This window comes from Sorex araneus, chromosome 1, assembly GCF_027595985.1.
Source record: "Sorex araneus isolate mSorAra2 chromosome 1, mSorAra2.pri, whole genome shotgun sequence".
Lineage (NCBI taxonomy): Eukaryota > Metazoa > Chordata > Mammalia > Eulipotyphla > Soricidae > Sorex > Sorex araneus.
Window position 1 is genome coordinate 361,019,681 of NC_073302.1, and position 25,962 is coordinate 361,045,642.

General features: G+C 50.2%; 1 protein-coding gene across 1 annotated transcript in view; it reads right to left on the reverse strand.

Moving 5' to 3' along the window:
• Nucleotides 1-8,867: 8,867 nt before the first annotated feature.
• GARS1 (glycyl-tRNA synthetase 1) overlaps nucleotides 8,868-25,962 on the reverse strand; it is a 41,445-nt gene continuing 24,350 nt past the window's right edge. Inside the window, exons 10-17 of the mRNA XM_055136188.1 lie at nucleotides 24,563-24,727; nucleotides 22,800-22,908; nucleotides 21,700-21,844; nucleotides 18,123-18,208; nucleotides 15,967-16,076; nucleotides 12,425-12,518; nucleotides 11,683-11,873; nucleotides 8,868-10,020 (exon numbers count right to left, since the gene is read on the reverse strand). Of these exons, the coding sequence (XP_054992163.1) occupies nucleotides 9,895-10,020; nucleotides 11,683-11,873; nucleotides 12,425-12,518; nucleotides 15,967-16,076; nucleotides 18,123-18,208; nucleotides 21,700-21,844; nucleotides 22,800-22,908; nucleotides 24,563-24,727 (1,026 nt within the window). The 3' untranslated portion in view covers nucleotides 8,868-9,894. The remainder of the gene's footprint in view (nucleotides 10,021-11,682; nucleotides 11,874-12,424; nucleotides 12,519-15,966; nucleotides 16,077-18,122; nucleotides 18,209-21,699; nucleotides 21,845-22,799; nucleotides 22,909-24,562; nucleotides 24,728-25,962) is intronic.

A 25,962-nucleotide genomic window follows, 5' to 3' on the forward strand; every position in this document is an offset into this window, starting at 1 on the left:
CCCTTCCATGGAGCTCAGCTGCGCCTCACCTAGACGCTTGTTTCTAAAAGGCCTTGACATCTATTTCTTAGGGGGCGGTGTCACATCCGGTACTGCTCAGGGGATGCTCTCAGTCAGGGGTGGGGGTGTTACTGGTTGGTGCTGGGGGACCCTGGAATGTTGAGATCCAATCCAGGGCCCCAAGGCTTTGCTTGAGCTCTGCTCCTTGAACAATCCTCTCGGACCCCATGGCCTTGGAAGAGCTTCTCTGCCTCACACCCTTCTCAGAACCTTCCAGTTTGAAAAGAATTTCTCCATTTACTACTATGGTTAATATTCTTAAAACTTAGTGATAATCCCCAAACTCAGTTACGACCGCAAGTTTACTGAAGCAGGCAGGTAGATGGGGGCCGGCGATGAGGTCTTGGGACATAATAAAGCCAGGATGAGATTTGAAGGAGTTACTGTCGCTAGCCCCATGCAGCCAAAAGCATTACTGCCAGACCCACATTATGGCCAAGACTTCGGGGGGGGGGGGGCCCTGCACGGCCTCTGGAGAGAAGCCAGCAGGAAAGAAGGGTTGCGATAAGGATGGGAAGGTAGACGACAAAAGTTTCAAGCACTTCTCTTTGACCACTTCATGGCAACTGCCTCTAATCTAGGAAGAAAGGCCCATGTGGGGCAAGACCTAGAAAACCAGCTTTGCAAAGGAATGCGGTTTCTCTGGGGGCGGCCCGATGCCCACCCAAGATGTGTGCTCTTGGGTCTGTCTTTCCTTAGCTGTGGGACTACAGCTCTAGCCCGAGACGGGATTTTGGTAAGAAACCAGGTGGAGCAGGGCTGGCCTGGGCACGCAGTGGGCAGGGAGGAGGTGAGTGATGGATTTGAGAATCCTCTGGTGCAGACAGAGGGACAGAGACGAATAAAGTGAAGGAAATAGGAGAAGTTTATTGAGGTGCACTCCGGGACGAAGCCCCAGGAATATCGGGGAGGCTGGGGTAAACTGAGGGGGAGACTGAGGGGCTTTTAAGTTGTCTTGGGTGGGAAAAGGGGAGAAGGGAATACAGACCAGGAGAACCGGTGCGCCTGCTCTGGCCTGTCGTCTGCAGGGACTGGACGTGAGGGAGGAGGGAACGCCAGGTGGGCCGCAAGTCCTGTCTTTCGTGCCGGGGCACCGTGACCTCTGACTCTGGGAGAGTCACTGTCCACCCGCCATCTGGTCTGAGTGAACCTCACAGTGAGCAGTTGCCCTGTGCTGGGTATTCAGCGAAGGTGGAGCTGAAGGTTGGCGCGAAAGGCTGGGGGCTCAGAAATCAGGCTCACGAGTGTGTTGGTTGGCAGGTTTGCCTCAGGACTCTTTTTCTGAATAAAGGAAGGTCTGCTCTCAATGTTGGAAAGAATGTTAAACGTTTTCATAACATCTGTCAGTGCTTTTTGGCTTCCTTCCCACAGTCTCATTGTGCTTCGTCAGGCTATCAATGAGCTCACACTCACAAACAGAACAGTGGGTTTTGATGAACCAAAAAAGGTTTTAATTAGCCTAAATGTTTTTGGTTAGCATAACTGCTGCCATGCTAATTGCTAGTGATGAAGTTTGAAGGCTTGACAAAGCAGGCCCTGACTGGAGCCATTCTACGGAAGGGAGTGAAAGTTGCTTCTCCACCAAGGCTTGAGTGTGAAGAGGAGGGTAAGGGCTGGAGAGGGAGACAGTCTGTCCTGACAGCGGGTGAGGCGCTTGCCTTCAAACTATCTAAACTGGGTTTGGTCCCCAGCAGCCGAGGTGGCCTCCCTAAGTCCAATATGCATGATCCCTGAGCACAGAGCCGGGAGCAAGCCTGGAACACTGCTGCACGGGGCCCCCAACAAAAACAAGGCAAAAGAGGGGAAGGTAGAATTCAGGCTCTGCTCAGCCTCAGCTCAGAGCCCTGCCTGTTAGGGAGATCTGGGACCACATCTGCCGCTCAGAGAAGAAGGGAAGGTATAGGAGCCCCCAGGCCAGTCTGGGTGAACCTGAATGAAACTGTCGTGCAGACCTCCTCCTCTTCCTTCCTGTCTTAAAAAAAATTAAGGACATTTCTCTTCCTTCCTTCCTTCCTTCCTTCCTTCCTTCCTTCCTTCCTTCCTTCCTTCCTTCCTTCCTTCCTTCCTTCCTTCCTTCCTTCCTTCCTTCCCTCCCTCCCTCCCTCCCTCCCTCCCTCCCTCCCTCCCTCCCTTCCTTCCTTCCTTCCTTCCTTCCTTCCTTCCTTCCTTCCCTCCCTCCCTCCCTCCCTCCCTCCTTCTCCTTCCTCACTCCCTTCCTTCCTTCCTTCCTTCCTTCCTTCCTTCCTTCCTTCCTTCCTTCCTTCCTTCCTTCCTTCCTTCCTTCCTTCCTTCCTTCCTTCTGTCTTCCTTCCTTTTTTTTTTTGCAGGGGGGAGTCACACGCAGTGATGTTCAGGGGTCACTCCTGGCTCTGCACACAGAAATCACTCCTGGAGGGGCTTGGAGGACTATATGGGATGCTGGGGGTTGAACCTGGGTTAGCCTCATGCTAGGCAACCGCTCTCCCCACTGCACTATCGCTCCAACCCCAAAGGATATTTCTTTAATGGCACAGAAACCTTCAGTGTTAGGTTATACAAATTAGAGGCAACAACACTGGCTGTCGGGGCAAAGTCACATGTGACCTCCAAATCGAGCTTTTCAGGGTTATCGTACTTGTCATCAGCAGGAGATGATATGGGGAAATCATATCAGGAAAATTAGAATCCAAGATCAACCCGGAGAGAGAAGTCTGGCCAAGGCCTGTGGCCTCCCCCTCAGACAGCAGAGAGACGAGAGACGTGAGAGAAAGAATGACTCAGCTGATTCACCGACACTCTCCAAACCATTCCGTTCAACCTGCCTTCAGCCAAGGACAAGCCCTCAAGGCGAGCAGCAGAGGGAACAAGTGACTAACTCGCAGTTCTCCCCTTTTGAAGCCAGGCCCTTACCTCATAGATCGTTTATAAGCCTCTGAGCCATCGCCACAGCCTAGCTGCGCTGACTTAGTTCTCTGAGACCTGCTTTCAATTCATTACCTGTGCCAGAAATATTTCTTCCTGGTGCCTAAGTGGTTTGGGAACATCTCAGTGTCAAGGCGAAAAGGAATGTGCTGAAAGAATCTTCTGGTGCCAGGTAAAGATTATGTGCCTTGTGGTGGTCAATACCCCAGATAGGTTAATGCTAAACCATGTTATAGCTTACAACGTTTATAAGCTGTAAGCACAGGGAGAGAAGCACAGTCTAGACCAGCAAGGGAGAGAAGAGACAAAGGAGGAGGAGCAATCAGCTGGACAAGGCTGTAAACTAAGTGGGGGCGGAGGGCAAACATGGGTGCAGTCTTTAGTTTGTTTTAGGCCACACCCAGCAATGCTCAGGGGTTATTCCTGGCTTTGCACTCACGAATCACTCCTGCCTGTGCTCAGGGAACCATACAGAATAGCAGGGATCGAACCTGGGTTGGCCATGTGCAAGGCAGACGCCCTACATGGCTGTACTATGGCTTCTGTCCCAGGGTGCAGCGTCCCATGGGGGTTTACCAGTTGTCTCTTGCGACCTCTTAGGGCAGCCACACCCTCAGACATGCGCCACTTCTCTGGGACTAATTTAGGGCAGATAAAACAAGGATTCCCAGCCAGGCTGACCAGCTGCTTGTACCAACTCCAAAGGGTAGGGGAGAAGGAAGGTGTTGAGATGATATATAAATGGCATTTTCTGATATCAACAAACCTTTAAGCTTTGTGACAGGTGACTGAGTATGGCTCCTGAGGACACTGACAGGAGCAGGAATGGTTTGGGAGGCTCCCCAGGCTGCACCCCAGGCGGCCTGAGCAGCCTGTCCTGTCAGTCACATCAACTCCAAGTCCTAACCCTCTGACTGCCAGAATATGGGATTCCTCAGGCGTGAGGCCAAGGACCCTGGAGGACTATTTTTTTTTTTTTGGCTTTTTCGGTCACACCCGGTGATGCTCAGGGCTGACTCCTGGCTCTGCACTCAGGAATCACTCCTGGTGGCGTTCAGGGGACCATATGGGATGCTGGGAATCGAACCCGGGTCGGCCACGTGCAAGGCAAACGCCCTACCCGCTGTGCTATCACTCCAGTCCCTGGAGGACTATTCTTTTTTAATTAAAACATTTTTAAAAATTTGTTTTAATTGGGTTGGAGCAATAGCGCAGCAGATAGGGCATTCGCCTTGCACGCGGCTGACCTGGGTTTGATTCCTCCGTCCCTCTCAGAGAACCCGGCAAGCTACTGAGAGTACCCTGCCCGCATGGCAGAGCCTGGCAAGCTACCCGTGGCGTATTCAATTTGCCAAAAACAGTAACAAGACTCACAATGGAGACGTTACTGGTATCCACTCGAGCAACGGGATGACAGTGATGACACTGATGATGATGTTTTAATTGAAGAGCCATGACTTACAAAGTTACTGATAGTTGCGTTTTAGGAATATAATTCAGCACCAATTCCTCCATCAGCATCAACTTCTCTCCACCAGTGTTTCCAGATCCCCTCCTATTCCAACCCCCACTCCACCGCTGCCTGTCACCTTGACAGGCACATTCCAAACATTCAGTAGTTGCTGCTTAGATCTCGTGTCTTCAGTTGAATCTGTGTTTTGGGTATAAGGCTGTACCCCTCACTCCTATCACCGGCATGACTGAAGCCCTGATGCCCATTCACCCATTACTTCTCATTCTCTTCTCTCCTCCCTTGATTTTTCCTTCTCTGTCCTCCTCTCCAAACACTGAGGTCAAGGGTGGTCTAAACATCCCCTTCTACTACAATACATTTCCTCATCCAGTGTTCTGTGTCCCACAGATAAGTGAGGCCATCCTGTGTTTCTTTCTTATTCTGGCTTCACTCAACCTACCCATTCTGACCATGTTATTCTTTCTAGACTTTTCCTTTCAGTACTGGCAATGCCCAGGCTCTCACACGTGTGAGGCACACCCTTTACCACTGAGTTACAGCCCTAAGCTTTATGCTCGCCTCTTTCTAAAGGACAGTGTTCCATCACCTCGGCAAAGCTGTCTTTCCCACGTCATCTCATCACCAGTCAGGGAGGGAGTGATGAGGAGTGAGCACGGTGAGGGATCACCACGGACTGCAGTGGTTCTGCCCCCACCCCACTAGTCAAAGGGCTCGGTGTCATTTCCCTTTTATGAGGGAGCAACAATGACATTTCCTTTTTGTGAGGGTTGAAAGAGGAATCTTAGAATATATGCTGGTGCAGGGAACATGCAATGAATATTCTCCCGGGAAAACATACGTGCTGCGAATGACATCACTGAAATTTGGTGAAAGGAAGCAGACTGGGTTAGGGGCCAGAGAGGACTCAATCCACCAACACCATCCAGGGAAGCTCAAATGTTGCTGGGATTTGTGAGGGCACATTACCATGGAAACGATGCCTGCTAAATGGATCTTTTCTGGAAACGTCAGTAGTCAGTGTGGACTTACTTGATGACCATCTTCAGAAGAGTCTGCTCAGCAGTAGTCACTGTGGTGAGGTGTGAGGGACTGTTCAGGCTTGCACTGAGGCACACTTTAGGAGCCATGGGTCTCCTAAAAAGCTTCCAGAAAGTGCTGATTCCTGGGCCCATCTTTATTTTTTATTATTTTTGCTTTTTTGAGTCATACCCGGCTGTGCTCAGGAGTTACTCCTGGCTCTGCACTCAGGAATTATCTCTGGCGGTGCTGAGGGACCTTATGGGACGCTGGGAATCGAACCTGGGTCGGCCACGTGCAAGGCAAACATCCTACCTGCTGTGCTATTGCTCCAGCCCAAAAACTGCTAGGTTTTTTTCTCTTTCCGCTTTTTGGGTTACACCCATATGGGATACCAGAGATTGAACTGGGTTGGCTGCATGCAAGGCAAATGCCCTACCCACTGTACTATCGCTCCGGCCCCTCTGGACCCATCTTTAGAGAAAATGATTAAAATGGTGTGAGGACAGGCCCAGACATCAGTTGGGGGGAGGGCTGTCGGGGGGGTTGGGTCACACTCAGTGGTGCTCAGGGCTTACTCATGGCTCTGTGCTCAGGGATCTCTCATGGTGGGGCTTAAGGGACCCTATGGGGTACCTGGGATCGACACTGCAAGCACTCTACCTGCTATCCTTTCTCTCTCGGTCCCAAGACACGAGTATTTTGAAAGCTCAAGTGACTTGAATGTGTACCCAGGGTTGAGAACCAGCCACCACTCTTAGATCATTGACTGCTTTAAATTCTTTTTAAAAGATACAGAAAAGACTTCCAGCCACCGAGCTGAGAGACGTGCATGTCCCCAGCAGGAGCTTGGGTCACGGGCTGCTTCTCTCAGACACCTCCTGGCAAAGCGCCCAAACTACACCCTGATTTCCTGAAGAGATGTTGGTTCCATCCCTAATGTTTTAACACAATTGCCCCCTAACCTAGAGTCATTGAAGAGGCAACTAGAGGTGAGCTCTGAGGCAGAGCAACATTACTCAGCCATTCACTTAATCAAGTAAATTTCATCTTGCTGTTGACCAAGGGCCAAAGACGTGCCTCAAACAAAAGCAGAGATGCAGGAGCAAGTATCCTTAGTATGAGAACTGCTGGCAAAGCTGTCCCCGTCGGTCCCATCAGAGATGACTGCTTCCCTGCTCCCAGGAGGTGAATTTCACTGCAGGTATATTGGGATTGTTCACACTTCCATGGCATTCTGTTCTTCTGTTCTCTCATGAATAGATTCCACTGGCTAAGGTGGTCACTCTCAATACACACACACACACACACACACACACACACGCACGCACGCACGCACACACGCACGCATGCACACATGCACGCACGCACACACGCACGCACACACGCAAAGAACCAGAGATAGAGACAGGGACAGAGAACAGCAAATTAAGAACTGAGTGAACGCATTTCAAGTGATTTGTTAAATGCTTTTATGTTGTCACAAGAAACCTGGTACCTGACATTTCTAGTATCGTCTTGCAAGCTCGTTTCTGTGTTTATAGGCGTTTGACAGTGAATATTTTTCTGGAAAAATTCTTGCATGCTCAGCATTTTACTATTATAAACTACTGAGCGGTGTGTTTTCTTTGGGCGAGTAAAACAGTCTTATTGAGGAAGCATGACCAAGGAGAGAAGAGGGAACCCCCCACAAGAGATGAACGATGCAGCCCAAGCTGAGGAGCAGGAGAGCTGAGGTGAGTGTGGGCGTCTGAGACGCAGGGAAGCTCCAGACTCCTGCTGCATCAGGCCCTGCCCGTCACTCTCAGCACAGTTTACTGTATTGGATAGAATATCTGAATTTCAAAAAGATGCCTCAAGAATCTCTTTGCTGTTCTTGTTGCTGGTGTTTTGGGCTATACCCTGCTGTGTTCAGGGTTTATTTCTGGCTCTGTGCTCGGGGGTCACTCCTGCTGATACTCAAGGGACTACTGGGGTGCTGGGGGTTGAGTCCAGGCCAGCCACACAGAAGGCAGCGCCCTGCCCCTGCACTCTGCCTCAAAGAACCCTGGCTGCAGTGTCATTTCAGACAGCCTGTGGAGCCCAGGGAGGCCCGGGCCCTTCTCCACCGTGTTTGTAACCCCCTGCTTGGGCTGTGGTGCCAGGAGAGGCACTCCGGGGGGCAGGGTTTGCTCACATCTACTGGTAGGGTGCCAGGGATCCCACTTCTTTGTTGTGGCACGGGGTTCCCCAAGGGTAGTGTCCCCTGGGTTCCAGTGAACACGCAGGGCAGCCCGGGCCCAGCTACCAGCAGGCAGGGGCTTTCCCTCACAGCTGACCCTATCGACGTGCTTGTAGAGGCCGAAGAACAGAGAACCTGAGGTACAGCACTACACATTCAGCGCCTTCCACGTGGTGTGCACATGCATACATGTCTGGGTGTATCTGTGTGGGCACATGAGTGTGTGCATGCATAAGCATGTGCAGGCGTGTGCATGCATGAGCATGTGTGCAGGCATGCAAATGCATGTAGGAGCCTATGTGTGTGCGCACATGCATACATGTATGCAGGCATATGAATGCGTGTATAGGGTGCATACATGTGTGGAGGCATTCATGTGCATGTATGCATGTGGGCACATGTGCATGTGGCATGTGAATATATGTGTGAGTTCATGTATGTGCATAGGTGCATGTTTGTGTGTGCAGGCACGTGCATGTGGGGTGCATGCATGCCTGGCAGTGCACATACAATACTCAAATGTGAAGAGGCTGTTTTAGCAGCTCTTCACTGCTTGTGCTCAGAGTCAAGCAAATATGAGCGCTGTGCCACTGGCCCGTCTCTCCACTCGGGTGGAAATCACTTCAGAGACAGGGTATTGTCTTGGGGAGTCAGGAACGGCAGAGTGGGAGAACTGAGCACGGCGGGGCCGGGTTTTCAGAATTAAAATCTAGCACCTAAGTCATGAGAAATGCATTCCCCAGTGGCAAGTGAGACAGTAGGTCTTTATGATCTGAGAGCGGGTGGAGCCCTGTCGTGTTTAGAGGGCAAGGGCTGCTTGACTGTGGAACTCTACCTGTAGAATGAAAGAAATGAACCGAAGAGTAAAGACAACACTCTCCCCCACCAGGTGAGAATTCTAGAATGCACAGAAATTGAGCTGGATTAGAATTTGGAAATGGAAAAAAAGAAATTCTTAGAAAATGGTAACTGCTTATTAATACTCCAACTCCTTTGGAATTTGGGGGTGGGGTCCATCCAGCGGTACTCAGGGTTTACTCCCTGGCCGTGTGCTCCGATTGACCGCTTCTGGGGTTCAGGGGACTCTAAAGGGTGCTGGGATTGGCCATGTGCAAGGCAAATGCCCTCCCTGCTATCTAATCTCCCCACCCCCCAGTTCCTTGTAATTAATAACACATGCTTTAACAGTAGCAGGCAGAAGAGAAACAGCTGTAGGAAAAGATTTCCTTCCCAAGAGGTTTATTTGAAAATTCAAGATCCATCCAACATGTACTAACACCTTGTCTGTGTGGCACTCCAAGAGCCATCTCTGGAGGTGAGACCCAGTGAAAGGTTCAACTGTGCTTCAGACACAAGACAAAGAAAGCATTCGGGGCTGGCCCGCCTGGGGACAGCGTAGATGAGCAGCAGGTGAAGAACTGACCGGCACAGCAGACCATGTCTCAACTCTGCGAAGAGCTGCTCCAATCCACCTCCTTAGATTTTTCCTTAATAAATGAATGTTTCCTGAGTGTTCGACATCAAAATACAATGGAATCAAAGACTAGGGGGTTAGAATCAAGGTACCGACGCTCGAAAACTGCCAAGTCAGATGAGACAGGTGGGAATCCAAGGGCAAAACCCTGGGATAGGGGCTGCTGTCCTTGTCACACCTGCCTCCCAAGACGGAGAAGAACCCAGCATGCCTCCTGCTCCTCACTCATCAGGCCAGTCCCCGCCTCCCCCAGAAGCCTGCTTCACTCCGCTTAGAGGACGTGATCTCTTCAGCATCTGCACAGAGTCGGAGGAAAATAGGATAAACAAGTCTATAGACAGAAAATAAGTGGCTGCTGGGGGCTGGAGCTGGAACCGGAATGATGAGATTCCTTTGCAGGCAAAGGACATTCTCAAGCTGGATCACGGTGGTGGTTGGAAATACTCTGCAAAAACACAGAGCATCGCTGAACGAGCAGTATGCCCCAATAAGCAAGGGCGCCCCGATCAAGCTGCGGACTATAACTAAGTCATGCACGTGTAGCATTCAGGCCAGGAGTGTGTCTGCTTCGGGGGGAGGGAGACAAGCACGCGCGTCACAAGGCTGTTTCGAATTCCTTCAACTTTAATTGTGGGGTGCGAACGGGCAGCCACTGAGGTGAGGCAGCGCCTGGGAGCGGCCGCCGTGCATCTGGTGTGAGGTGGCGAGTGACGCGTCTCCTTAGCGCAGGAGGTCACGACGCTGTCTTCACTCTTCCAGGGTGTCCTTCTTACCAGTCTCTTGCCCTTCAAAGAGAGGGTACCTGGCCTCCACGTCAGCCCACGTGAGGGTGCCGCTGGCCAGGTCTCGGACCACGCCCGGCAGCTCTGAGACCTGGGGAAGGAACAAGCCCCAGGTGAACCGAGGAAGGGCCGAGAGGCTGCATCCTCCCACACAGCCGGCCAGCGCCGGCCCCTGACAGAGCTGCCCTTGCCCTCACGGGCCCGGCCCAGGCTCTGCTCCCAGCCGAACCCCACTCTGGAGAAAATGATCCGCCCACCGCTCTCCTGGTCACACTCAGGCTTCCTATTGCCATAGTGAGCGTCAGGCCTCAGCACTGAAAGGGACATGGCCTACTGTGGAGATCCCGCCAGTGGTGACTAAATGCTGGCTGCCATGCCATGTGGAAATCGTCTTACGCTGTGGCATGCCCCAGAATCATCTGGAGGTGCTATGAGAACTGTTGGGGCCCCTAATCTCCCTCCCCACCCCAACAGGAACTTCGTGCCACTGAGCCTGAGGGGGCCCACTGAGCCTGAGGGGGCCCACTGAGCCTGAGGGGCCCACTGAGCCTGAGGGGCCCACTGAGCCTGAGGGGGCCCACTGAGCCTGAGGGGGCCCACTGAGCCTGAGGGGCCCACTGAGTCTGAGGGGGACACTGTGTCTGAGAGGGCCCACTGAGTCTGTGGGGGTCCAGGGCAGAAAGCACTGAGCTTACAAGCAACCAGCTGGCACTGCTGAGGGGCCCAGCACACTGGAGCCCGGGCCAGCTCCGGCCCAGCTGTGTATATAGAAGTCAAAGCCTGTGACTTCCGAACCAGAACAGAAGTGATGTACAAGGACAGAAGTGGACGCATCAGGATAGACACTGCTGGGGAGGAGCAACCTGGACTCTGTTTCCCCATTACTCTGCAGGAAACTGAGCACACGGTGGACCTGAATAACAGATGGCTCTGGTGTGACAGTATAGCGAGTACAGTGGGTAGGGCACTTGCTTTGCACATGGCTGTCCTGTGTTTAATCCCTGGTGCCCCAGATGGCCCAAGTCTTCCAGGAGTGATTCCTGCTCGCAGAGCTATGGGTAAGCCCTGAGCACCACGGGGTGTGGCCCCCAAACAAAGAAAGCAAACAACGTAACACTGGCCAAATCTCTTAAACAAGTCATACACCTGCCAATTCAAGAGACTTCTCTTCTTACGTAGGGGACAACCCCAGCAGTGCTCAGGAGACCATGTGTGGTACTGGGGAATCTCACTGGGGTCGGCGTGTGCAAGGTGACCTAAGGCTCCTGTCTCTCCGGCCCCATGAGCCCCCTCTGTCCCCTCACCTTCAATACTTCCCCGTCTCCATGACTCCCTTCCTGGGAAGGAACACTACTGGAGCATTATTCACTGCTCTGAACCCACTAATGCAGAAGAGCTTTGACTTCATGCAGAAACACAAAAATGTCAGAAGTCTTTGACTCCTGCCAATAAAAACTATGGCAACTACCACCTGGGATCAGAGTGTTCTTGCCCAAGTAAACAAACAACTATAAAAGAAAACTGCTGGAGAAGGAGCCAGCCCAGGCTATCAAATATGAGAGCTGCGTTCATAGACATTTTCAAAATTAAACCAAGGGGATTTGGGAATCGATGCTCTGTGTGATACGAGCTGGATTAAACTTTTTAAAAAAGAAAGGAAGAGAGGGTGTGGAAAAACCAAGGAAGGAAGGAGAACCTAAATCCCTCCAAACCAGCACCCAGGGTGCTGGCCAGACACCAAGAGGGGCCGCACCTCAGCTCTGATCTGCCGCATGGAATCCCGGTCGCGCAGGGTGGCGGTGTGAGGGGTCTTGTTCACGGTGTCGAAGTCGATGGTGATGCCGAAGGCCACCCCGATCTCATCTGTCCTGGCGTAGCGCCTCCCGATGGAGCCCGAGGAGTCATCGACCTTGTGGGAGACGCCGTTCCTGGTGAGGGCGTCGGCTGGGCAGGACAAAGGGAGGGAGTGAGGACCAAGATCCCGCAGACACACAGTGTGCCCGGGGCACCCAGGTGGTCCTGCCAGCTTAGGAGACTTAAGGGACAAGGGCAGTAAACTAATGGTGGCAAGAAACAGAAAATCCCCCTCCCCCACCCCTTTTCACAAGGCCCTGGCTGGAGTCCACCCCTCGACCCCCCATCTGACCCCGCTGCAGGCCCAGAGCCCATCCTGGCCTCATCCCTCCCCCACCCCCAACGGCTTGTCCCACTTCTCAAACTTGAAGGTGTCCCCAAGGACCCCCTGAATCCCGTCCTGGCCCTGGGCCCACTGAGTGGCTTAAAGTCCACCAGGCTGGTCCCAGGCAAGGAAAGCAGAGGTCAGTCAAGGGGAGAAGCAGCCGAGCGAGCAGTCTCACCCCAGAAGGGCAGAAGCTAACAGCCCGGCCACTCCCTCCCTCGACAGGGATATTTACTGGGGGAAAAGAATGGCCCATTTCCTAAGACCCAGTCGCTCGCAGCGTTCCCATAGAGACCCCCCAATCGGATTTACTTACACAGTTCCCGGACGAAGGGCATGAACTCCTGGTTCTGACTCAGTGGAAGGACGGAGCATTTGAACGGAGCCACGACGGCCGGGAAACTGAAGAACTAAATGGTTTAAAGGAGAGAGCAGGCTCAGCACGTCAGTTTATGAAGATCTAACACTTAGATCTTCACTTAAAAATACCAGAAAACATGATTTGGAAAGCAGTATGACAAAAGAGAAAAGGCAGGATAACCGGAGCAGAATGAGGACGCTGTATTTCAGCTCAACACAGAACACACACACACACACACACACACACACACACACACACACACTCTCTCTCTCTCTCTCTCTCTCTCTCTCTCTCTCTCTCTCTCTCTCTCTCTCTCCTCTCTCCTCTCTCTCTCTCTCTCTCTCTCTCTCTCTCTCTCACTCTCTCCCTCTGCTTCTCAACTGAAACCATCTGCTCTGCTTACTTCAGAGGTATGTTATGACCAATGAAATGGCACAGAAGCATTCTGAAAGCTACACAGAGAACAAAAATTATTTTAGTATTACATAAAAGCCTCCCTTCTTTCTGAAGACCCTTTAAGGAACCTCTCCCCAAATCGGTGAATAACACATGCTAGTACCAAGCAAAGAATTCCGATGCCTTTGGGAATATCAGCATAGCAAAAGAATCTCTGAGGTGATCAAGTGAGAAAGAAGTCACGTCTACAGACCCCAAAGACAGAGTTCAAAGCAAAACTGTTCTGGATTTGTTTTTGTTTCGGGGGTCACGCTTCGTGATGCTCAGGGCTTACTCCTGGCTCTGCACTCAGAAATTACTTCTGGAGGTGCTTGAGGGACCACATGGGAAGTCGGTGACTGAACCTGGATCAGCCATGTGCAAGGCCTACCCACTGTCCTTTCTCTGGCTCAGATCTTCTGTATTTTTACATGGAAAATTACAGCCCTCTGAAACTGCTCCTGAAATGAGGTGCAGAGTTATTCAGAAATAAAACAGAGACATGCTGTGGAAAGCAAAGCTAGCCTGCCTGGGTGGAGAGACAGCTGCATGTCTGAGCACTTTCTTTGTATGCAGGAAGTCCAGGTTCGCTTCCCAACACCACCGCATGGTCCCTTGCTCTGAGCCTGGGTGTGGCACCCCCAAAAGACAGGAAAAAAAAGGTTTTTGCTACAGATTCCATATTGACCCCTCAAAAGCCAAACAGAGTTTAAACATCGGGTCTCAGTAAACCCTGGGCCCGAGGGAACAGTCTGGGAGGGAACAGTCTGCACCTCCTCTTGCAGCTGGTTCTATTCAGCACTGCAGGAACACAGCATTCACCGTTTCTCCAGCATGTCCTCAGGCCAATTTCTCATGAAAGCAAATTAAGGAACAACACGCTGATGACCCAGAGACAGTTTCTGGTCTCCCCAAACAAGCATCTCCTCTCGATGGGAATCTCTACAAAATCCTTACAAAGAGTCTACTAAAAATTTTACCAGGCCGCACCCACAGCTGGACTCCACCGCACCACGACTAAGATCCACAGAGACGCCAAACTGCCAAGTATTTCAGGTACACTGGGGTTTTTTTGGTTCGAAAACCCCGGGCCTTCTCAGAGTGGGGGTGGGTGACTCCCCCCAGCCTCTGCCCCTGTACTTCTGGAGGCCTCAGCAGCCACGCCCACACTCCACCCCCCCCCCCCCACCCCACCACCAGGTAAGCTCAATGCCCAGTTACACAATCTGGACCCTCTGGAGAGGCGTCTTCAAACTCGGTGACACCGACACCCCAGCCGGAGCCAGATCAGCGCACTGTGGCGCAGAGGCCAACCACGCGCAACTAACGGAAACAGGGCAGAAGGCCCCTAGCAGCACAGCCCAGTGAACCCGCACACAAGGACTTAATGGCCCCTTGGTAAGATACAACCATTTTCACAAATTTTCTTTTACTGAAGTTTTTTGTTTCTTTTTTAAAAATCATTCCACTAGCCATTCAGTGGTAACAAGCAATATAATAAATTATTTTGGACCTGCTACAGGGGCAGGCTTGAGAGGTGGTTGGGAAAATGAGGCCAATGGGGGAGGGAAGGTGACAGTCGTGGTGGGACTGGGGCTGGAATACTGAGGCCTGTAACAGATCACCATGAACAACTGTGCAAACTACGGTGTTTCAGTAAAGTGGAAAAAACAGTAGGAAAGAAACAAAAACCAGAACAAAACCATTTTTATAATAAACAGAAAAGGGTCTAGAGATAATACAACAGGTAGTACCCTGAGCCCTTCTAGGAGTGATTCTTGAGTGCAGAGCCAGGAGAAAGCCCTGAGCACTCTGGGTGTGACCCCAAAACAACCCCCCCCAAAAAAATTTACTAAAAAATGACTCCGAGGAAAAGCTTAAAACCAACTTGACAACTACAAACAGTCCTGGCGTCACGAGCTGCGGGCATGTGCAAAGAGCACGCAGTTCTATGTGCTGAGCTGCCCGAGAAGTACTGGACTCCGAGGAAGGTCTGGAGTCTGGTCAGGTCCCTACTGTCTGCAGAAGGCACAGCTAGTCCTTACACTTCAAGAAATAATGATACGACTTTAGGGCAGAGATGGAAATAATCGGCTTCTGCTACACGTTACCAAATTATGTCAGATTTTTAAAAGCAACAGCACCAAGCAGTCCACGTGTTCTGTGAGCTTGGACGCCGAGAAAGAACTGCAAAGCAGAGGCCAGTGAGATACGTACAGTGGGTAGGGCGTTTGCCTTGCATGCAGCCGACCTGGGTTCGATTCTCCGTCCCTCTTGGAGAGCCTGGCAAGCTACTGAGAATATCTCGCCCATATGGCAGAGCTTGGCAAGCTACCTGTGGCATATTCGATATGCCAAAAACAGTAACAATAATGGGCCTCATTCTCCTGACCCTGAAAGAGCCCCCCAACATGGCAGCGTTGGAAAGGACGAGTATGGAGAAGCTGTGATGCTCTTTGTGTTTCTGGAGCAAGCAGACGCCCTTGGGCTACACTAGCACATGACAGAGACGAAAGGAGACATTACTGGCACCCGCCTGAGCAAATGATGACCAACGGGAGGACAAATGATACAAGTGATACAACCTCCCCGAGGGGATCATGGAGATAATACAGACGGGGGTCTCACACCTAGTGAATCCCTCAGTATATACCTAGGAGTCTGTCTACTTTAGAACCGTCTCAATCATTTAATGCAGTTTGACACGGTCCTCTCTACTGCTTTACTGGTGCACAGACACAATTTCCGGTTTGGCCGCATTCTAGAAGCCACTCTTCCCTCCCAACTTTCTGCAAACCTGAGAGCACCTTTCTTTCCTCCTACTGATGTTCCATCGATAGTCCCCGCACGGGCGGCAAGGATGACAAAGGCACCAAGAATGACCAGCACGTCCTGGCGCTGAAGCAGGAGCCTCAAACAGTGCTTCGCCTTGTCCGCAGGCCAGCAGGCGCGAGCTGACACTGCCGGCACATGGCAACCCTGACCTCGGTCACTCGGGCTCTGGCTACCGCCCGTCAGCAGAGGCTGAGACGCTCTTCTCTGGCACAGGACGGGCTACTCACCGTTCTCTGTTCATCCCCCTCTCGGACATGGAAAGTGTGCTCAAACACCGTGTACATGATCCTGCCCAGGCCGAAGGAGGGCTCGATGACATTCGGGACAACTTCTTCCACTGTGAGAGACAGGAACTCAGTAACGTTTTCAGCACCAACACAAGGTAATTCCTACCAACACTCTATCTGTATTCTATCTCTATTACTTTTTGGGGTTGGTTTTTTGGTTGGTTTTTTTGGGGGGGCACACATGGCAGAGCTCAGGGGACCATATGGGGTGCTGGGGATCGAACCGGGGTCAGCTGCATGCAAAACAACTGCCCTATCCACTGTGCTATTACTCTAACCCCTCACGATTTCTTTCTTCGTTTTCAATGGCTTCTGAGCCATCCTGCACATCAGAACAAGAAATCATAACATTCCAGAAAAACAATTTTCTAGCAGTGGAGAACCTTAAAAAAAAAAAGTAACTAAAGGTCATTGACAAAATTTAATTAACTTATTTCTACAGCACAAAAATGAAAGCAGAGCTGCTCTCAACGGTCTCTACATATTTTCTCTACCTGCTCTGCCTACCCCTACCCAGAAAGCAGAAACCTTGATCTTTTGTTTGCGTGGGACCCCAAACCCCCGAACAAACAAAAGCACCCCCCGAAAACAACCTGCCAGACACCGTCCAGGTCTAAGGCAACTGATGCTAACCCTGGAGAGTTCCTGCTTTGAGGGAAATGAGAAAAACCAGACCCTGGCACTCACTACGTGCAAGAAAGGCGCTGCTCCTTTGTCCGTCCCGAGGGTTTGCTAATAATGCTCCTGACAGCTCAGAAACATGACCAAGGCACGATCTGCCCCTCCTCGCAGGGCATCGGAACAGCCAAGCGCGGCTCTGGACCAGATGCCAGTACAGCGGCCACAAAGCCCCAGCGTGTGGCGGAGGCTCCCCCGCCCGCTCCTGCCTCTGCTCAGCCCCTCCTGCTAGTCCTGAAGCCTGGCAGCGGGCCAGGGCCAGCGGGAACGGCGGCCGGCTCCAGCCACGCTTCACGGATGCTCTGAAACACCCCACAGCGCAAGGAATTTGTTTCACAAATAGCACTCATTCACTTGGCTTTCAAAAAGGCACGCCGGAATCTTGCATTGTGCCACAATACAGACTAGGAGGGGTTTGTGCGCAGAGAATTCAGAAGGAGAAAGATGAGGGTCAGGGGACCACACTCGTCTGCGGTGCATAAAGGGACATCACAAGGGAATGGCTGATGTCCGGAGAAAAACCCTCAGACTCTGACCAAAGAACTGAGGGGCCAGGCTGGGGGTGGGGAAGAAAGAGAACAGAAGGGCCCAGTGGACCATGGTGGAGGGATACTGGCATCTCGGTGGTGGGTCTGGTAGGGTCATACTATCCCCCTAAAACACGTGCACGTTTATACTCATATGCACCGATGTGACCTCCATTTAAAAAAGGGATGCAAGGTCACCAAGTCGCTTTTCAGTGTGTTCCTCTGTCCAATGAATGGTGAAAAGGAGAAAGTTCTATTTACCACTAACAAAGCAAAACAATTACTTCCTAAAAGTGGGGGAGAAAAAACCCAGAATTTTTAAAAGTCAGACACAGAACTCATGTGTACTTCCGACCACAGGCAATAAAAATGTGGCATTATACACCACCCATCAGGATGAGTGCAATTACGTTCCAAAAAGAAGAGGGCCGGGATAACGCCCCCCACAGCCTCAACTTCAGGTCTTCGGCATTAAGATGACTTTCACCTTCGGATTCTCTGTGAAAGCCAAGTCACGGGGGCCCCTGGGAAGGGCTCCATGGCCGAGGCTGGGAGCTGGTCCTCATGCCCCACCAGGCTGGCCACGGCCCTGCCGGCGCACCTGGCAGTCCTTGGAAACTGCCGAGAACAGACGAGAGGCGGCGGCAGGGCCAGGCCTATGCGAGCACTGTGGCTGGAGGGTGACCCCAGCAAGCCTGGGGTGGGCACAGGAAACGACACCATGGGACCCGCCGCTCCCAGCAAGCACGCTGACAAGCCAGCCATGCCCAGGTGTGACCCCCCCCTCCCCCCCAAGCACAGCAGGGCAGCGGAGGGAGGGACGGGAAGGGGTGAAGCAGATACTTCAGGGGTGACGAGCTCTGGGCGCCTTCGTTATTTGCACACATTTACCATGTAATGTTTTCGAGAATCTCTTCACACTGACCATGTCTCGGGTTAACTGAAATGTTTTTCCTTCAGTTTCAATGGTGAATTCACTACAAAGAAAGGAAACGGTACTTGTTAGTTCAAACTTCTGTTCCTTCAGTGCCTTAAGGGACAAGAGCTGTAAGGCTGCAGGACACTTTCACCTCATGCATGAAAGCTGCAGTCTGATTTAAATGACTTTATAAAGAAGGCCAAACTAAGCGCTAGTCTAACAATGACATCAAACAATATTTAGGGCGATACCCCAAGATATAACTACTTTTCTAAAATTGGGGCCAGAGAGACAGTACAAAGGGCAAGGCGCTTGCACTGCATGTGATTTACCTGGGCTCAATCCCTGAGCTGCCACCAGGATGAGCTGCCACCAGGAGTGATCCCTGAGCACCACCAGATGTGGCCCCCCCAAATAAATTTGAAAAATTTTTTTCATGTAGTTTAATGACTAATTATTTTGGTTTTAAGATCAAGATAAGCCTCAAACTTGCATTTAAAAAAGTCCAGCTTTAGAAGAATTACAATACATATATCAGAAATAGGCCTGCTGGCAAAAGACCACTTCTATTGTTGCAAGACATAAAAAAAAAAATCCCATTATTGTCCTAACAAGTAGAAATAATAATCAGTTTGTCATCTTACAGAATGCAATGTGATTTTTCTATTTTTTGTTCTGACAGGGATTGAACCCGGGATCAAGCAGGCAGAATATATTATCACCGAATCACATCTGTGACAAGAATTTTAAAAATTCCCACATAAAAGCAGCTTCTTTACTCTATTTGATACATGAATATAAAGTACTATTTCCCCTGAAGTCACTAGATGCAATATTTTGAGAGATGTCTGCCCCATTTAAGGTTGTAAGAATTTACCTTTTTATTTCAGCTAGTTAATGTTTTTTCGGCCTGTCCAACAGTGCTCAGAGGTCACTCCTGGCAGTGCTTGGGGGACCATACGTCGTGTTGGGGATCAAATTCAGGTTGGCCGTAGGCAAAGCAAATACCGCATCCTTGTCCTGTCTCTCTGAGCCCAGTGAGTCCCCTTCTGGGAGAGTGATGTACTAGCACAGACACTCCAGTTGCCTTAAGCAGCTCAGTGCTGGGGAACAAGAGCCCTCATGTGGCTGTTTTGAAAGTGGAAAAATGGTCTGTGTTTCACTACTTCCTTTTTTTTCTAAAACAAATCTTATTTTGAATGAACTAATTTACTCTGATTTGGAGACCACACCTGGCGGTGCTCAGGGTTTACTCCTGGCTCTGCGCTCAAGGATCATTCCTGACAGTGCTCAGGGAATGCTGGGGATTGAACCTGGGTCGGCAGCAAGCAAGACATGAGCCCTGACCGCTGACCGCTGCACTATGGCTCTGGCCCCGTCCCACTGTTTCAAGAGGAATACTAGACTCTGAGAGTCAGTGGTCTCCATTCACTTCCCAACCGATTACTCTGCTGGAAGCTTATGTGGGCATGCAACTGAGTCCCATGGATAAACTGTATCCTGTATGTCCTCTGTGAGGGAAGAAGAGCTGAAATTAGCATGAAAAAACACCACTACTGGGGAATAATTAATAAGAGAAACCACTTTACTGTTGATAATGATACCTAACTAGAGAGGCATGTCCATTTTAATGGGATTCAGTGGGTTAGCATAAATAGGCCCTAAATTCTGGAGGACCACCTCTGTTTTACAACTTGCCTATCGAAGTTTTCCTACAGCTTTTAGGCAAAGCCGTACATGCCCGGCCACCACTGCAAAGGCTCCACGTGCCCCTTCACTTTCAACACTCTCCCCTGCCCTCTGCTCATCTGCTCTCCGTCTTCACTATCGCTAGGTTTGTCTTTTGGTTTTCCAGACATTAATAGTGAAAAGTCTCTCTTTTTCAGACAATGTCCATGGCAGGTGAGCAAACGTTCTATAAGGGGCCAGATCATGGATATCTCGGGTCTGCAGGCCACATGAGGGCCTTCAGACTCTGCTTTGGGCAACTCCCCTGACAGTGTAAAGCCCGGGTGGATGGTCTGGTGCGAGCAGCAGGGCACAGGCTCAGCATCTGCTCACACACGGGCCCAGAGCACCTCTGGGAGTGGCGCCAGATAAAGAACTAATAATAATTAATAAAATCAGTTACTTAAAGAAAAGTACAAGACACAATCTGAGCTGCAAGGCGAAGCAAGAAACCGTACAAACGATGTTTCGAGTGCACTTTGAAAATGTGGACTCTAGTTACTGGGCATTCCATAAATGACAAGATGATTAGCAGCGCAGAGCGCTTCAAATTCCTACTGACTTCTTGCCCACTCGCTCGCCAATTACCGAGAGGAGTGTACAAGGGAACCGTAATTAGAGATGTGTTCGGTTTCCTTGCAGTTCTCCCTCGCCTGTACCACGAGGTCCTGCTCCCGGCTGCCCACACAGTGTGAGGCCGCGATGATGAACTGACCCCTTTTGTCGTGGGAAATGCAGTCTTTCACCCTGGCAATTTCCTGTGCTCTGAAGTGTACTTTGTCTGCTCTGAAGAGTCGCTCTAATTTTTCCATGGCCGTGAGAAAAACACCTTGACTCTTTCACTTCTGAACCTCTGTGTAGTAAATGCTCTGCGTGCAGGCATCTCCAGGCAGTCTCGGGGCAACCGCTCCCCAGGCAGCACCGAGAACACAGCCCGAGAACACGCACGTGTGGCGCTTTCCTCTTTCTCTTCAGAGAAAAAGCTAAACAGCTAGTTTCAAAAGTTAACTCACACTGTTGCCTATAAAGAGCACTAATTGGAGCTTGACTTTTTACACCCATTATTGAACCAATAATGACGATAGTATAGTTACTGTGAATTTAAATTTATCACCTCGCAAATCGTTTTCTACCGATCTGTTCATGTTATTAGTTTTCCTGTTGTTCTCTAGAGATTTTTGTTCTTCTGGGTTTTTTAGGGCTTTCTGGGCTGCCAGGGTTCAAATGCAGATCCTTATACCCAAAAAACGTATTCTCAGGGGTCACTCCTGGCTCTGTACTCAAGAATTACTCCTGGTGGTGCTCAGGGGACCCCATGGGATGCTGGGGATAAAACATGTCTGGCACCTGCAAGGAAAGTACTTTATCCACTGTAGAGTGATAGCACAGCAGGTAGGGCATTTGCCTTGCACACGGCTGACCCGGGTTCGATTCCTCTGCCCCTCTCGGGCAAGCTATGGAGAGTATCTCGCCCACACAACAGAGCCTGGCAAGGTACCCATGGTGTGTTTGATATGCCAAAAACAGTAACTCTTCTCTATCATTTTAAAAAATGTGGCTTAAAACAACCGCGCAGACCATGCCAGAGCTACCCAAGCAGAACAGAGCCACAGCGACTTCACAGGAGGAGAAATAAGCCTTTATAATCCACTCCAAATCAACTTCCAGGTTGAAATGTCAAAATCTCCGCCGAGCTCTTTAAATGCAGTCAAAAGAAGTACTTATGTGAAAAAAATATTCTTTTCTCCTGCAGAAACTAATGGCACTCTAATTTCTGAACCTGGCAGGAGCCTGCACAAAAGCACAGCGCTTCTCTCTTACCCTTTCTCGTCGAGAAGCTTCTCCATCTCTGTAATGTAACACTCCTCACACGTGGCAAGGTACTCCATCACCAGCTTTGCGTCCTTCTTATACGCTCTGCCAACGGCGCCCTTGTTGGGTTCAAACTGAACAACGTTGACCGTTTTGTATGAGGCAGTTAAGGAACCCAAAGATAACTGCTTCCATACAATGGAAAATTCGCTTGCAACTGATCACCACTGAAAACAGCGACCAATTCCCTACCCCCTGCACAGGGGTTACTCCTCGCTCAGGAATTACCCCTGTTGGTGCTCAGGGGACCATACAGGATGCTGGGAATCGAATCCAGGTCACACGAGTGCAAGGCAAACGCCCTACCTGCTGTGCTATTGTTCCAAGCCCTCCTGGTAACAATTTAATCTTTGCTACAGAATCTGGTTCCTGTAACTGGTCTGGCTTGAACACCAGGACACAACCTACATAAAGGAAGCAAATTTCTACTTTGCTAATATATGAATCAAGCCAGCTGATTATTATTATTTTAAAAAAAAATCTTCCATGAGGGGCTGGAGCAATAGCACAGCAGGTAGGGCATTTAACCTTGCACGTGGTCGACCTGGATTCGATTCCCAGCATTCCATATGGTCCCCTGAGCACTGCCAGGAGTAATTCCTAAGTACAGAGCCAGGAGTAATCCCTGAGCATCGATGGGTATGACCCAAAAAGAAAAATATCTTCCATGAAACAGAACCAATCTTTTTTCATAGAGAAAGTATTGAATAGTGACCTTTTAGTTAAAGGGCCAACATTCTGGCTCAGTGAGAGCCTGTGGGCTGCATGTGTAAGGCCCAGGGTTCGATTCCTAGCATTACCAGCTGTGGAGAAATGCAGTTTAGAAATGGCAGAGAAAAACAGGCCAATATGCTCAAATGCATTCAGGAGTATTTTTCTGTACATCCCGGTTCGTGGGGCAGGTGAGCAATAAGGACAGAAAAGAACCAAGACGGTGGAGTGGGGGGAGATTTAAACAGTCAGTGTTCCAAACATCTCAGCGTACCTACAGAACCCGCTGAGATGCTCACATCAGCCAGCCCTGAGCTCTGGGGCGGCCAGGAAGGATATGGGCTCTTTCAGAGGCTTCTCAGCGACAAGGGGGACTTTGGTGGCTCGTGCGTGACAAGAGAGGTCGTAGCAGGAACGATCGGCACAGCCGACAATCTCGATCCAGCCCTGAGAAGACAAGGTACAGGGAAGCACCAATTACTGACCCCGCATCTTTCACAAGCACGTGCGCACCTTGCCCACGCTCACGCGGAACTCAACTACAGGGTTTTCACTCAAACTACGGATGTTTGACATGCGAACCGTTTTATATGTCAGGCTACTAATGACCCAAGAAAATATAATTCATAGTCTTGTTTTTGGGAGAGACTGATTCTGCCATTGTGCAAGCAAATCTTAAATTAATATAGTCTAGGACTGAATGATGGAAATAAAATGTGCACGTATATGAAATCTAATTGATTTATTTTTTGGAATCTGTAACCAGGACTCAAGTGAATCTGGCGGGAGCGGCTATTCCCAGTCGAGCTGGGAAGTGTGTGAACGTTGCTCTGGGCCAGCCCAGACGCCGGCTAGACCAACATCCAAGCTGGCCCTGCACTGGGTGTTGTATTCAGGCCCTTTCCCACCCGCCTGAAGAGACCAAAAGCGAGGCCCTCACTTTAGACTGGTTCTTCACTCAGATTTCTCTTCATTCCAAAGGTACTTATCAAAAGCAAAATCTAAAGGCGCTCGACTTTGAAGTTTCTGTTTGTATTTCTGCATCTGCTTTGACCAGGAATGCAGTTTGCTGAAAGGGTCACAGAATTTCTACTGTGGAAATAAGGTTTCTGAAAAGTCTTCAAGAAGGCAGAAGCCATTCTCTGAACTGTTTTCAAAGATGGGGTGTGGCTCAGTGGCCGAGGGCAAGCCGTGCACGTCTGTGGTCCTGGGTTTGATCTCTGACACCCAAATAGTAAGATAAAATAAAATTGAGTTACCTGGATGAGGACAAAGCTGCAAAAGGCTTATTTTATTAAATACCTCTTAAGTCCTTCTCAATGATATTTAGTTTGTTACTTCTGACACAAAGAGTTGGGGAAAATTCAAGTACCCCAAACTACTAAACTTTGCAAATGCTTGTTATCACAAGAGGCACTTAAATTAAACAGTCTCAGGTAAGCTCAAAAACCCTGATATATAGCAACAAAGAAATCTGGAGCTAGAGAGAGGATAGGGGCAAGGTGCTTGCTAGCACACGGCCAACCTGGGTTCTATTCCCAGCACCCCACATGGTTCCCAAGGATCGACAGGAGTGATCCCTAAGTGCAGAGCCAGGAGTCAGCCCTGAGCATTGCCGGGTGTGACCCAGAAATCAAAAGCCAAAACAAAACCCATGTAGAGACTGGTGAGCAGCTTAAGGAGAGTAGAGGGGAAAGACAGAGCATTAGCTCTCAGTAGCTATGTGAGGGTGTGTATGGGGGGTGGGGGGATGGGGGAGCAGTGCTGCTGTGGATTGGACCCGGGGCCTCCCAGACAAGGCAAGTGCTGTACTGCTAAACCAAACCTCTTGTCTTCAGTAACTTTTCTTCTTGTTTCTTTTTGGCTTTCAAGACAAATTTTGAAATTAATTCTGCGCTCAGGAATTATTCCTGGAGGAGCCCAAGGGACCATCTGGGATGCTGGGGGTTGACCCCAGGCAAGCCAAGAGCAAGGCAAGAGCACTGCCTCTTGTACTCTCTTTCCTGCCCCCGGAGTAACGTGAGCACGAACACCAGCTCTGCTCTCTGGGCTCCGAGTTTACTGCGGAGTCCCCGAGCGAAGGCCCTTCTGAATGACTCACGTAGGACGTCTTGGACTCGGCGTCCCAGCAGTCGCATGCGTAGTGGGCCATCTCGTTCTCCATGTGCTGTCGGAAGCGGAGCTTTTCTGGAGATACTCCAACCTTCGTGAGGTAGAGGTAGATGCGGCCAATGAAATAGCCTAATACTGAGTTATTAATCACACCCTGAAAATGAATGGATCCACAAGTAAGTACAGAAGCAAGCATGCAAGTCTGCAGACACAGGAAGAAGAATATGGATGCAAGATATATACGTATATACAACACACACACACACACACACACACACACACACACACACACACACACACACACACACACACGTGTGCCCACGTACTCCTGGAGGCCAGTGCAAAATCTCAAAGATTAAGGTAAGTGCATCCCATACAACTTTCAGAACAGTCTCCTTACCAGACTGTGACCTTGGCTTTTTCCTGAAGGGATGATGTCAAGCCAACTAGCTTATCATCATGGAGTTCTTAGTATTATTTTTCCACCACACTCGCTGGGCCAGCAGACTAACCCCAATGGCTCAGTTCTTCTAAGCTGACAGTGCTAAAAAAATGATATTCATGGCTGGGGTGACAGCACAGCGGGTAGGGCATATGCCTTGCTCTCAGCCAACCTTGGTTCAATTCTCAGCATCCCATATGGTCTCCTGAGCACCGCCAGGAGTAACTCTAGAGTGCAGAGTCAAGAGTAACCCCTGTGCATCGCCAGCAGTAGCCCCAAAACAAAACAAAATTCTCTTCAGAATGAACCTCAGGCGTGACAAAGAATCCCCTTCTAATTATCAAAAGAAGACACAGAGAGGACTTGAATGTATTCTCAAGTCACTAAAATGTGGGACCCCATTTCATAAATGCACAGGGTTGGCACTGGCAGTGTCCTCGCAAGCATCTCCCCATTCCCACCCACTGCAAGGGTCTCCTCTGCAAAATGGCTGGCAAGTCATTCCCCCAACCTCTACTAGAATATTTCCCGGGGAGTTCACTACTCTACTGGGCTTTGCATCCCATTACTGTAGCTACACTGCAAAGTTTCATGCACTTGTTCCCCTGGAAAATAACTCAAGAACCTCTCTTATAAGCAAGACCTTATCCCAATGCCTACGGAGAAGTAGGAGAGCTTCAGCTCCAGATGACGTATTTTCTAGATCAAAATCTCTCTCTCTCTCTTTTTGGGATATACATGCCATTCTTTTATTTTAAAATATATATTCCTAATGTTTGCTCTCTCTCTTAAGGGCTGGAGAGAATCTGCCTTGCATGTGGTTGATCCCAATTTTGCATGGTCCCCTCCCTGAGAACCAACAAAAATGACCCTTGAAACCACTGGGTGCTTGTGTATTCACCAGGTGGCTGGGAAGAGCTCGGCTCTCTCTTGCCACCTGCATTTGT